The 13,469-nt window shown below is 45.5% G+C and overlaps 1 protein-coding gene across 1 annotated transcript; it reads right to left on the bottom strand.

The window, feature by feature from the left end:
- Positions 1 to 969: 969 nt before the first annotated feature.
- On the bottom strand, positions 970 to 3,705 carry LOC135617483 (protein WALLS ARE THIN 1-like). Its single transcript, XM_065117735.1, has 6 exons — positions 3,241 to 3,705; positions 3,060 to 3,122; positions 2,851 to 2,967; positions 2,364 to 2,772; positions 1,512 to 1,663; positions 970 to 1,417 (listed from the first exon to the last, which is right to left on the bottom strand). Exons 1-6 carry the CDS (start codon positions 3,447 to 3,449, stop codon positions 1,204 to 1,206), a joined length of 1,164 nt encoding a protein of 387 aa, XP_064973807.1. The 5' UTR covers positions 3,450 to 3,705; the 3' UTR covers positions 970 to 1,203.
- Between the last annotated feature and the right edge of the window lie 9,764 nt (positions 3,706 to 13,469).

Below are 13,469 nucleotides of genomic sequence, written 5' to 3'. Positions count from 1 at the left end.
TAATCACTTTTGTGTATAATCATATTTTTTATATGTATTATGCATATGATCGATGTTGAAGTAAGTGAATATGTGATGCATGAGAAAGAACAAGAACGACACAAAAGACACACGAGAAAGACGCCTACTTTTGTGATGTTTATTTACGACTATTCATCACTTTTGCTAGAGTCCACCAGCCCCGCTGTCTCCGTCGGGCCGTACCCGTGGCTGAAGGCGAAGCCGAGCGCGTCCATGAGGTGGAGCACCGCAGCCGGGAGCAGTGCTCCGACCGTGGGAACCTGGATCAGGCCGGGGAGTGGGCGGCGGGTGGGGTCCGGGGCGTTGGCGAGCACGTTGATGACCACCGGCCAGCCGCCCATGTGGGTGACCGTATGGGCGGCGGCGTCGAAGCGGCGGAGGCAGACGTTGACGCCGTCAGCGGCAGCTATGCCCCAGGGGAAGCTCCACCCGTTGGCGTGGAACACGGTGAGCGTCCACAGGCACCTGTGGTTCTTCGGCACGGACCAATCGATGAGGGAGTCCACGATGACGAGGAAGAGGTCGCGGTGGCAGTGGACAATTCCCTCGGGGCGGGGGTGGTGCCTAAAACTCGAACACCATGGCTCGACCCAATCCAATGTTTACGTGTAAGAGAAAGATCGGGTCTAATTTGGGCCCGATCCACTAAGACATCATTATCTCATACCCAGCATTTAGGTCGGATTCGGGTCAATTGTGATTAGCTCCGCGTACAATGCATCCGATCCGATAGTGCTGACGGATTCAATCTAAGAATCCATATCTAGATTTCTGAATTGCGTTCGGGTTCGATTTAGGAATCGAATTTGAAGCGATTAATATGAGAATCATTTACTTTTCCGATATGCATCTTGCGTCACCCCTGGAAATGTTCGGGGTGATTCAGTCCACCAACCCAAATCCAACCTTCATTTAAAGGAATCATCTCTGTCACCGATCGCAAGGAACTCACCGGATAACTGTTTTGCAGGTTTACAAGCAATGGAAGGGGTGACAGCAGCAGCAAACAAACATAAAGGCAAACCTCAAACTACATCTCCATTAATACCACAAGCACTTGTCTTCTCCGAGCACCCTGCATCATCTCTAGGACTGCTCTTAACACACTGCACGGTAACTTCCCTTTTCTTACAGCTTGGAACGGGGATTAGTCCATGGTTGAACATAGGAGGAGCTTCCTTGTCAGACATTCTCCGGGGTTGTCGATGATGGCAGGAGTGGCTGCTTCAGAGAGGAAGCCTTGAAGGAAGCAGCACCGGTAGTAGCTCTGAGACCATCGTGTTCGGGAGTGGATGAGGCCGTGAGGGCCGCTTCCTTTGCAGCGAAGGCTCTCTCTTCGCTCTTCCCCCACAGCACCAGGTACAGTCCGGCTATGATGAATACGGCACCGATGATACTGCATCCGATGGAGAAGAGAGAGAAAAGAGTTAGGAATGAGAAGACGAAGAAAGTTCGTCTTAGTTATTATGATATCAGGTGTTTTTGAGTACCCGCCGAGGTAGAACTCCTCTCCCAAGGCGATGGAGGCCATGATGGCGACGACTAGAGTCTGGACTGGCTGGTACACGGCCACGAACACAGGGCCGCCCCTGTCGATGCACCATATCTGAACGGCGAAGGCGATGCCCGACGCCACGAACCCCTGCATTTGCCTCAACATTAGCAAAACTGGTTCGAATGTACCCTACAACGACATTTGATCAAACGCCTTCATGCCTTGTCCCCTTTCGAGTCATAGCAATACTCTTTTGTGCCTTGGCAGAAGATGTCTGCCTTTTATCTACCACCAGTAAGTACAAGCATGATGAGAAGACCTGTGTCTGTCTCTCCAGTGGATTCTTGTAATAATTGCTACATGGAGCCTACCCAATGCTGAAGGATGAACACACAAAGTGGATCCAGAAAGGGCAGATATGAAAGAGATACTTATCTCCAGTCATGTCTACCACCATGCTGAAAGCATTGAGAGCATCCATAAGCTCATGAAAGGAAAAAGGGATGGACAAAGCATGATCTCCAGACAAGGAGAAAAGGTAAAGAAGGGAGCTATGTTGCAAAGCGTGCTCCTTTCTCCTTCCCCTTTCAAAGAATGTTTCATTTGATCCTTCTCCATCGCAATCATGGAGTGAGATCATCATACCCAGACAAAGTGTTCTTTTTTATGTCTAAAAATTAATAATGCAGTGCATCTGCATCTACAATTAATACGGTCACTAATTGACTACTGTCCAAATAAGAAGATACAGTAAGCTGCTGCAGAAAGAAGGAACACGCAGTAATACACTGCAGGCATGTACCGATGAGCACCGTGAACCAAAAAGAGGAGCTAGTAAGAAGCGTACCGCGTAGAGGATGGTGAAGAGCTCGCTGCCGGAGTGGAACATCCAGGCCTCAGCGTCCCTCTCGATGAACGCGGCGATAACCAAGAACTGGATCACCCCGAAGAAGCAGGTGTAGGAGGTCACGGACAGTCGCGCCGGGTATTTCTTCAGCACCGGCGCCTGAAGCACGAGCCAGCCGGACCACGACAAGCAATGGCCGATCAGGTACAGGCACCCCAGCGTCCAGTTCTTCCCCTTGGCGTCCCCCAGCCAGAGCATGGTGGACTGGCTCGCGTCGTTCAGGGCGCGCGAGGGGCCGAAGATGGTCGGCCCCTTGTACAAGGTTATGATGGTGGCGCCGCCGACGCAGGCCAGGGTGCCCATCAGCTTCGCGATCCCGTCGCGTCGGTCGATCCGCACCTTCTCTATCCTGTTCGTGGAATCAAGTTCATGAACAGACTCAGCATCCGGTTGCTGGGGAGTACTGGTAAAGGTGTTCGAATCTTGCCTGAGAATGGCGGCCATGAGGAAGGTGATGGCCGGGACGGAGTTTTGGATGGCGGAGGCGAAAGTTGGAGAGGTGTTATCGAGGCCGAGAAGGTAGAAACCCTGGTTTGCAGTTATACTGCCACGAATAAAGAACACATAGCTCAGTAGAACGCAGAATGAGGTCTGCAAGCCAAAGCAACATGAGTTGTACGTCATTTTTCATCTTACCCACACAGAGCGAGGAGGAAGAATTGAACAACGAACGATAGTGTCAAAGCCGGTCTGTCCTTTCTGCATAACGAACACTAAAATCAAATGCTATATATATTCTCTTCAGCATCTACTTAAAGTTGTAGCCGCATGCATATGCTGCATGTATGGAAGGAGGAAAGCAAGCGAGTCCTCTTACTTCTCGAGGAAGTAGGCAAATGGAACGAGGAGGATCAAGGCGATGATGTTGCGGTAGACGGGGAACACCACCTTGCTGATCCCCATGTTAAGGGCTGCCCGGGAGACGACATGGAATCCGGCGTACCCAAACTGCAAGGCCAGCATGGCCACATGCAGCTGCACCCTCTCCGGCACGCCGCATACTTTCTTGGCATCGACATCGGCCATTTCATCCACCACCACCACCACCACCGAGACACCACAACACACACAATGAAAGAAGTAAGCGTGAAGAGTAGAGCAGCAGCGGGGGGGTTTAAATATCGCTGGAGAGGAGGGAGGAGGGCAGAGGTTAGTGTGGTGTCGTCCCCACAGGGAGGCCCTCAAAAGAAGCTACGTCGACTGTTATTGTTTTCTGGTTGTCTCCCACCTCCGTCTCCCTCCCTCTTTGCATCACAACAAGCACTTGAATCTTTGGTGAGACACTGTGTGACATTTTCCGCAGATGCGTGTGCGTTTGCCCTTTTATTGGACTGACACGACAGCCGCGATCGCACTAGGTGGAGGAGGGACATGGAGGAGGTCGATATGGATCTATTTGGCTCCATCCCACTAAAGGTCACATAATTGAGGAGGAGGAGAAGGTGATATGACATGGATAAGACGCACGAGGGAAGCTTATGTGACCTTTATTCAATCTTCTGCTCATTTCACAACCGTGCATTATTTTAGAGAGATATGTTTATATATATATATATATATATATATATATATATATATATATATATATATATATATATAAACTCTTTAAGTGCTTATGGTTGGTAGCAGTTCATCATTAGATGTTATGTTTGTTAACCAATGTATAAGTATCTCTCTCTCTCTCTCTCTCTTTCTCTCTCTCTCTCTCTATTTTACATGGTGAATTTACTGAGCTGATTCACTCTGGCATGGGTGGGTAAAATGATGATGAGTATGCTTCTTTGTTCCACCACATAGATCTGAATCTGGTGAGCAGCTTTTAGGCTTGTAGCTTCTTCTTCTTCTTCTTATGCAACTGAGACCTCCCGTTTATAATATTGCGTTCCACTCGCCTCCCACTCCTAAAGTTCTCTGCAATGCTCTCCAGGCGTGCAACTCTTTTGCTCGCAGTAGGGGGTTCGGGGTCTGACTGCCCCCTGCTTTGGAGGGACATCCTGCCGTCCCCGTCGGAGACAAGCCATCATTTCAATACCTCCACAGCTGCTCCTCTTTGCCACCACTGCCACCATTTTTTATTGCGTCGAGGAAGGCAGGCAAAGCGGCTCGATCAGATGCCAAACGCCTTTGCTCTTCCTTTGCGTAACAGTCCATGCACCACCCCCTGACAGCCATCTCATCTGCTGCCTGATGCACGCTGTTGGGAGTGTTAAAATAAAGAGATAAATGAGTTGTAGAAGAAGAAGTTGAATGTTAGTGACATATCCTCCGTCTTTATATACAGGTTAGAAGGAGAAGTTTCCTCAACGGGTTAGAGGATTTTCCTCAACAGAGTAGAGAGATTTCCTCAACAGTTAGGGAAATCTCATCTATTTATCATGCCCCCACAAGATGATGCTCCTATCAAGGAGGCCAATCTTGGACTGATGTAATGCAAACAGCTTACGAGCTATAGGCTTCGTAAGTGAGTCGGCCAATTGATCAGCTGTATGAACATGAGAAACACGGAGTTGACGGCGGACAACTTGATCACGTACAAAGTGGAAGTCAATAGCAATATGTTTCATGCGGGAGTGGAATACCGGATTAGCGCACAGATAGGTAGCTCCAATATTATCACAATATATTGTAGGAGTGGAATCGATGTTGAGTTCCTGGAGAAGATTCGTGATCCAATTGAGTTCTGCAGTGGTAGCGGCAATGGCACGGTATTCAGCTTCAGTTGTAGACCGGGCGACTGTCTTTTGCTTCTTAGAACTCCAACTGATTGGATGAGCACCAAGGAAGATAATATACCCCGATGTGGATGTTCTATCATCAAGGTTGCCCGCCCAATCAGCATCGGCAAATGCATGAAGACGAAGTGGAGAGTGTTTACGAAAAAAGAGTCCATGATTTAGAGTCCCTTTAAGATATCGTAGAAGTCTCTTGACCGCAGACCAGTGTAGAGTAGATGGTTGCTGCATAAACTGTGATAATTTGTTCACAGCAAATGAGATGTCTGGACGCGTGAGAGCTAAGTATTGTAAAGAGCCAACAACTTGGCGGTATTGAGTGGGTTCCGTAGCAGGACTTCCATCTGATAATTTGAGAGAACCGCTAGTAGAGATGGGGGTTGTAACTGCATTTGCATCCTGCATGTTTGTCTTTAATAACAAATCTTGAATGTACTTGCGTTGTGATAAAAGGAGACCGGAAGATGTGAAGGTAGCTTCGACGCCCAAAAAGTAGCTCAAGGGTCCGAGATCCTTAAGCGAGAATCGAGCTGCCAGCTGTTTGACGAACGCTTGGATGCTGGCGGGATTGTTGCCTGTGACAATAATATCATCCACATATACCAGAATATACATTGTGTTTCCATGATGATGTCGCAGAAACAACGAAGTGTCAGATTTGAAGTTAAGAAAGCCGACAGAAGTCAAAAATGAGCTAAGTTGAGTGTACCAAGCTCTCGGAGCCTGACGAAGTCCATAAATGGCTTTCCGAAGTTTGCAAACATGCTGTGGATACTGAGGATGAGTAAAACCGGGGGGTTGTTGCATAAAAACATCTTCAGATAGAGATCCCTGTAGAAAGGCATTATTAACATCCAATTGTCGTAATTGCCAGCCTTTAGTGGTAGCCAGACTCAAGATAAGCCGGATTGTAGTGGGTTTAACAACAGGACTAAACGTCTCAGTGAAATCAACTCCAGGTCGTTGATGGAACCCTTTGGCGACCAGGCGTGCCTTATATCGAGCAACTGAGCCATCTGGGTTCCGCTTAATTCTAAAGACCCACTTACACCCGATGATGTTTTGTGAAGGATGAAAAGGAATTAGATCCCATGTTGAATTATGGAGGAGGGCATTATATTCCTCGCTCATGGCAATACGCCAATGCGGAGATTTTTGGGCTTGAGTGAAGGTGGTGGGTTCAATGTTGGGGGATGAGGAATTCATGACAGCTTGTAGGTTAAGTACTTGACGAGGTTTAAAAATACCATGCTTAGAGCGAGTGGTCATAGGATGATTGGAGATGACAGGATTAGGAGGTAATGTTGGGTGAGGATCAGTGGCACAAGCCGGGTCAAGTGGAGACACGTCAGGGGCACTTGGGCGAGAAGGAGGTAAAGAGGATGGTTGTGTTTCGGAACATATTGCCCCATCAATTGGAGAAGAGTGGAGTGGAGTAGGAACAGAGGAAACGGGCAAGTGTTGAACTGGAGTGATATAGTGCGGATCAGGAGGGGAGGAAGTAGACGAAGACATGGGAGGCTCGTCTGATTGATCCGAAGGTATACTCCAGTGAGATAGTGAAGTGGTCCGTATGGCAGGATATGGAAGGGTTTGGAAAGGAAAGTTAGACTCAACAAAGATAACGTGACGTGATACAAAGATTTTGTGAGTGTGGAGATTATAGCAGCGGAAAGCATTATGGTCAAGTGAGTAACCAATAAAGACGCAAGGAGAAGATCGAGATGTTAACTTATGAGAGGCATAGGGACGTAACCAAGGATAACATAAACAACCGAACACGTGGAGTTTACGAAGGTTAGGGGGACTGGTGTTGTAGAACTGGTGTATAGAGAAAAGCGGCAATGAAAGCTGCTGCGATAGAGGTAGGAAGATGCAGCGGTTGCGGCTGCTGCTGGCCGGGAAGTGGCTGCGACAGCGAAGGAGGAAGACGCGAGAAAGACACCGTCGTTCGCCGTTCGTCGCTATTGAGGAGGAAGACACCGCCGTTGAGGAGGCGCCGTTGTGTAGAGGGAAACGACAGCAAATAGGAGAGGGAGCAAGGCCGGCGAAGAAAAGCAAGACCGGTTAGCACTGGCTCTGAATCCGTGTCTTGGTGCTTCTTCAATGACTCCGCTTGAGGCAGCGTGCTACTGTGGCCGCTTGGCTAACACATGGCGATGCTGCTGTCGCCAAGAGGAGCCTGCTCTGATAACTACTAACTACTCCGACACCTAGCCAGTCCAACTGGATTGTCGACTCTGGTGCCTCTCATCACATCACCGCTGATCTTCAGAATTTGTCTCTTCACAATCCCTATGGCGGCAATGAAGATATCATCATCGGTGATGGTAAAGGACTTTCTATAACTCATACTGGTTTCATAACGCTTAATTCTGGCTCTGATACCATGTTAAAATAAAGAGATAAATGAGTTGTAGAAGAAGAAGTTGAATGTTATTGACATATCCTCCGTCTTTATATACAGATTAGAAGGAGCTCAACGGGTTAGAGGATTTCCCTCAACAGAGTAGAGAGATTTCCCTCAACAGAGTAGAGAGATTTCCTCATCTACTTATCAGGGAGGAGCTTTTGCCGTGTGTTCTTCCGCTAGTTTAACCGTTGCTGTGCTTCTTGCGAAAAGGAATCTAAGCCATCGTTAAGCGAGGGGCAGCTTGTTGCGGTTTTCTTGCTTGCTCTCGGCCACAAGACGCAGGTGATGGGTTGCAAGATAGATCAGGTACTGAGTTGTAGTAGATTCCTGTGTTGCTGTCATCGATGGCATCTGCCTTGTGAGGCCATTACGTGGTCCTACTTGTGCCTCGCGTCCTTTGATTATTTGAACTTCGTGGTCACATCACTTGATTTCTTGCTGCAACCTCACAAGCTATATATATTTATATCTATATGTTTACAGTTATACGCTGGAAAGAATCTTTCATAGTGCCAGTATAAAGAATAATAAAATAAGTTCACCACCTTCCTTTCCGGACCTTTTCTCAGAGAAAAAAAAAGAGATAAGAAAACAGTGAAGAGTACATACAGCTTCCTCCACCAGGGAAGAACACCCAGGTTCCTAAATGATCCTGACGTTCTTTTTTCTTTTTCTGAAAGATAGGGTGAGAAGAAGATCTAATAATTTAATTTGAGTGATCTTATACCTCGAAAGATAACCTGAAGTTCTTTTTTTTTCTTTTCATCTGTTTTAGTAAATGGCAGAGGATTCGGAACAGCCGAATCCTCATCCGAGTTTGTCTTGGATTAGGATGTCAGGTGTCTCGGTGATCTAAACCAATATCTTACAAAATTATATTAGAGGTATTCTCGATAAGATTTCTCTTATACTTAGTCTAGTATGAATTTGGAGAGAGTCAAATATTAAGTTCAAATATTCATAATTAATAATATCTCAAAAGTATAAATGAGGCCTTTTTAAAATATAATATGTGACAGGCTAAATATTGGGAATGATTATGCACCACAGATCATTAATATGATCGTAAAATCAAATAGGAATAAAGTATTAGCCAAATGAAATTTACGAATTTACTTTATTTTTGTAAGTATTAGTTTAATAATAAATTTACGAATTTACATGTTGGTTAAGTGTTTGATAAATGGAGTCGGTGCATTGGCAACTATCGATGATGTGTCATATTAGTGCCTAAAATATAAGTAGATTTTGATTAACTATAATACATTTAAGAAAAAAATATTTTAGGTTATTTAGCAACTTACATATTTAGGAAAACCAATCGAAAAATACTTAATTCCATTTTAAAAAGATCAGGCCCACAATATATTTTTTATTAGATTAAAAGAATAGAAAAGAAGGGGAAACAAGATCATTTGGATCAGTGGGGAGGAACACCTCAATCTAAATCAGTGGCACATTCCTTTTGTTCTTCAAGAACCACGTTTGGGAATATCATCAAACGAGTCATGGGATGCACTACCAGTCTCTCTGATGTGACTCTTGTTTGGCCTCTTCCGGAGGCAAAGGCGTCCCCCCTCACCAACACTGTACGCCAGCGAGAGTGACAAGCGCAGCAGCAGACCTTGGAATTGAGAGAATGGCGGGGCACGCTTTGTCCTTGTCCTCTCTCTTCGCGTGCCTCCAATGACTTGAGACGTGAAGTGACTGCAACCATCTTGTTGCTCGCTTAGTCCACCTTGGAATCCTACGGCATATGCCTTCTTCACCCTCGAGACTGATGACAGTCATCGGATTCTTTCTTCTTCATGAAACTACTGAGCGTAAGCAACCCAAATTCCCTGTAACAGATGTTTCCTTGAAGACAATCACAATCGATGAACCAGTTGCTTCGTCTCCCAAGAACTGACATCTTCCACTGTTTAGTGTTCTGTAGGTGACGAAAGAACCACAGTGGCCAAACTAAAACAGTGCCAACAAAAGACACTGGAACGAGCAGCATGAGCGTTCAGTATCTCTTAGTACAACAAGCGAGCGCCAGAGTTTGCATGTCGTCCGACAAATCACGTTCCATGTCGCCTCATGAACTAATGGGAAGCTGCCGTTTGCTCCCGGATGACTCGGCAGATCCAACATGACACTGTCTCATCTCATCTCTCTCTCTCTCAGCGCAAGTCCAATGAACGGGCATGAAGCACGAATATAGTGTATATAAGTGCAGGAAAAGCACTGTTCTGAAGCCCAAGCAGCAACTTATCTACAATTCGTGATGCTCACATCACTAACTCGCTGGTCTAAAAGATCATCAAACACCACCAAGAACACTCCCCGCTCTCTCTCTCTTTCCATCACACACGGCAAGTCCAGTGAACGTGCATGGACATAGTCTACACTGACGCAGATTCAGCAAAACCACTGTTCTGATGCCCAAGCAGTATCTTATCTACGATCTCTGATGCCCACATCACTAACTCGCTAGTCCAAAAGGATCATCAAACACCACCAAGAACACTGTCGATTCTCTCTGTCTGCACCACGAAGGCTCCTTTAGTGCGCCTGTCCTCTTCCACCAAATAGATGGGAAACAAAAGCCGGCACAGCCCACTTGGGATCACTGATTGAGAGGATGGCGTCCAAATATTTTCCTGATCCCAAAGAGGGGAGGCTAGGATTCTTCGTTGATCAGATCCCAGCCATGAATGGTTGCTGCTGTGTGGGTGGTATTGGAGGAGGAGGGTGGTCGGATGGGAATCCTTTGGCTTCATGTCATGGGAGGGCAGCACAATGCTGGTACTTGGAAGTCTGCGACCATTATCGATGGGTGTCGGGCGTGGGGCTCGGGGATGATGGTGGTACCAAGTGATGGCTCCCGAGAACAGCTTGGAGTTTTGGTTGTCACATTCCGTGAGCATCTTCTCCTACCCAATTCTTAAGAGCCATTTATCAAAAGTCTTTTTACCAAATTTTTATTATAAGCTCCCTTAAATCTATAAATGAAAAAAACTTCCCGTTAATTCCCGGTTGTCAGTACTTAGTACATAACAGATCTCTCCCTCTCTCTCTCTCTCTCTCTCTCCCTCTCTCTTTCTTAGGGCATAAGGATTTTTTCTTTCGTTTCAGTCCATTATTACATCTTGCATTTCGAATCACTTACTACTTGACTTGAGTGTCCATCTAACGTATCCTAATACTTGCTTTCCAAGATTTGCATGCGTTAGCTCTGTTATCAGTATCGTTGCGCATAATGTACATCATTTAATGTAATAAAAATATATTTTATTTTTTTAAAAAATACATACGCTTCTTCTTAGTTCGACAATTAGTCATTATTTAACGTAACGTATCATTGCACATCATATACGTCATTTAATATAACAAAAATATATTTTAATTTTTTTTAAAAAATTTACCTGCGCTTCTTCTTAGTTTGATAATTAGTCGTTATTTGTCTTGTTTGTATGAACTGGGTCAGGTCGATTTAGATCTATCACCTTAGATTGATGACCAAATATGATCTTATCAACTCTATCTATATCATATTCTATTGAATTCCAAATATAATATATTATCTTTGATATATGACAAGCTAGAATGATCAATCAATAAAACTTCACATAGGTAAATGGAAACAATCTAACATCCTTTAAGAGATTATTTTTGCCATCCATTAGTTGATGGAAAGAACACATATCACACCTCATAAGTTAGTTCGTATGCTTATACTATAAGTTCGTCTAATCTGAGCTACTATCATAGATAAAATTATAAACAAGATATTTGAAGTAATACTCATATATGTTTGTATCTTTTGATTTTGTTTATACTTTACATAGCATGTTGAGAGCTTATAGTAAATTTGGCAGCCTCATTTTGATTAGTTTTTATGGTCATTTCAAGCTTATAAATGCAGGTTATGTGTTATAAAACTACCTAGAAATAGACCATTTATCAAGTCATTTTGGAAGTTCTATAGTTTCGTATAATGGTGCAAAGTGTCAACTAACACAACATGCAAAAGCTACCTAGGTAGCATAAGACTAGATGGGCTTTTATGGTAGTACCTGTTAGGATCAAGAGCACTAAGAGGGGGGGGGGTGGGGGTGGTGAATTAGTACAGCGGAAAACTTTCAACGATTAAAACTGCGTTCGTTCGATAAGAGTGATTTCGGTAGAAAAGCAGATTCGTAAATCACTTTAACTTATGATCAAGCAAGATGCAGTTAAAGCGAATCTATAAAGGCAGTTTGCAGTTATGATGGAAATCAGAATGTAAGCGCAAACTGAAATATGATATTCATACGATAAAACTGATTTATGTCTAAACACCGATTCAGAAAATACTGAACTTTGAAACACGATCGTAAAAGCGCAGAAGGCAGTAAGCTATTAAGGAGGTTTGCAGTAAAGATTATATGCTCAAAGTAAATGCAAACTAGAGAGCACTACGATTTTAGAGTGGTTCGGTCAATCTTGACCTACATCCACTTCTGGCTTCCTTCACCGACGAGGTCACCGACGTCCACTAAAGGCCTTCCTTTAATAGGCGAAGGCCAACTACCCTTTTACAGTTTCACTCCTTTTGACGGGCTTAGGAGACAATCCTTACAGAATTTTCTCTCCTCTCTTGAAAGATCAGAACTTGAAAGAAAAGAGGGAGGAGAACTTCTAACTCATACAACACTTTTGAGCTCTAAAAATCACAGAATAAGATCAGGATTTCGGTGGTTTTTGGTTACTCTATCATTGCTCAAAGGGTGATTTTTGGTTATAGGCCCCAATCCAGTTTGAATTCCGAGCTAAAAACTGTCAATTCCCGGAATTCCGGGGTTTGGCGGTTGCACCGCCTGACTAGGGCGGTTGCACCGCCTGGCAGAAGAGCTCAAAGACTGAGCCTTTGGGCGGTACCACCTCCTGTTAGGGGTGGTTGCACCTCCTACCAAAGCTCGGAGACCGAGCTCAGGCGGTGCCACCGCTTGACTAGGGCGGTTGCACCGCCTAACTAGAGCTCGAAGACCGAGCTCAGGCGGTTGCACCTCTGTCAGAGGCGGTTGCACTGCCCAGCCAGAGCTCGGAGACTGAGCCCTAGGCGGTGCCACTGCCGACCCAGGCGGTGCCACCTCTGGCCAAGTAATCTGGGTTCGAATGGGCTGATCCATTCGGCCTAATTTGGCTCTGTCAAGGGCCCAATTGCCCCAAGATTAAGTTAATGGGATCACCTCCCATTTCTAACTTAATCATCATGCTAACTATGAATTTCTTAAGGCATTTACTGCAACTTGCTCCGGTGTGTCAATCGCTTCTTCCGACAAGCTTCCGACAAACTTCCGGCGAACATCCTACGAACCTTCGGCGATGCTCCGGCGGACTTCCGGCAAACTCCTGGACTTGCGATGATCCACTTTGCGAGTTTCGACGAGCTTCTTTGGCAAGCTCCTGGACTTCTTGGATTTGTTCCCGTAGAACCTCCGACGACCGTCCGGACTTCCGTCGAACTCTCGAACTCCCAACGTGATCATAGTCTTGACTCCGGCGCAACTCCTGTTGCATGTCTTACTTCCATCATAGTTAATCCTGCACATGTAAAACAAAACTTCGATCGAGACAATTAATCCTAAGCAATTAACCAAGTTATCCGGCATGTCATTGGTCCCTCGATGCTTCGTCCAATTCTTCGGCGCATCGTCCTCTCTTGCGGCCTATTGCCCAATCGGCCAGTTGACTCCGCAACTTCGATATCTTTGGCATAATACCCGCTCTTCTTGGCCCGTTGCCCGAGTCCATGACCTGAAGCCTTTTGTCGATACGTCGATCGATCCACCGGCCCGATGTCCAATCTTCTGACATGTTCCTCCGGCACAACATGATTTTTCCTACTTTAATTGTCTCATCCTGATCGGAGCA

The sequence above is a fragment of the Musa acuminata genome, chromosome BXJ2-7 (genome assembly GCF_036884655.1).
Source record: "Musa acuminata AAA Group cultivar baxijiao chromosome BXJ2-7, Cavendish_Baxijiao_AAA, whole genome shotgun sequence".
NCBI classification, from domain to species: domain Eukaryota; kingdom Viridiplantae; phylum Streptophyta; class Magnoliopsida; order Zingiberales; family Musaceae; genus Musa; species Musa acuminata.
The sequence above is the reverse complement of the archived record's forward strand: the minus strand, read 5'-3'. Positions and strand labels throughout refer to the sequence as shown.

Bases quoted from the DNA above. Each gene is read 5' to 3' on its own strand.
- LOC135617483 (XM_065117735.1), bottom strand. From the start codon at position 3,449: ATGGCCGATGTCGATGCCAAGAAAGTATGCGGCGTGCCGGAGAGGGTG. The intron at 2,773-2,850 runs GCAAGATTCGAA...TTCCACGAACAG, and splicing joins CTCATGGCCGCCATTCTCAG to GATAGAGAAGGTGCGGATCG. The intron at 1,664-2,363 runs GTACGCTTCTTA...AGGCAAATGCAG, and splicing joins TCTTCACCATCCTCTACGCG to GGGTTCGTGGCGTCGGGCAT.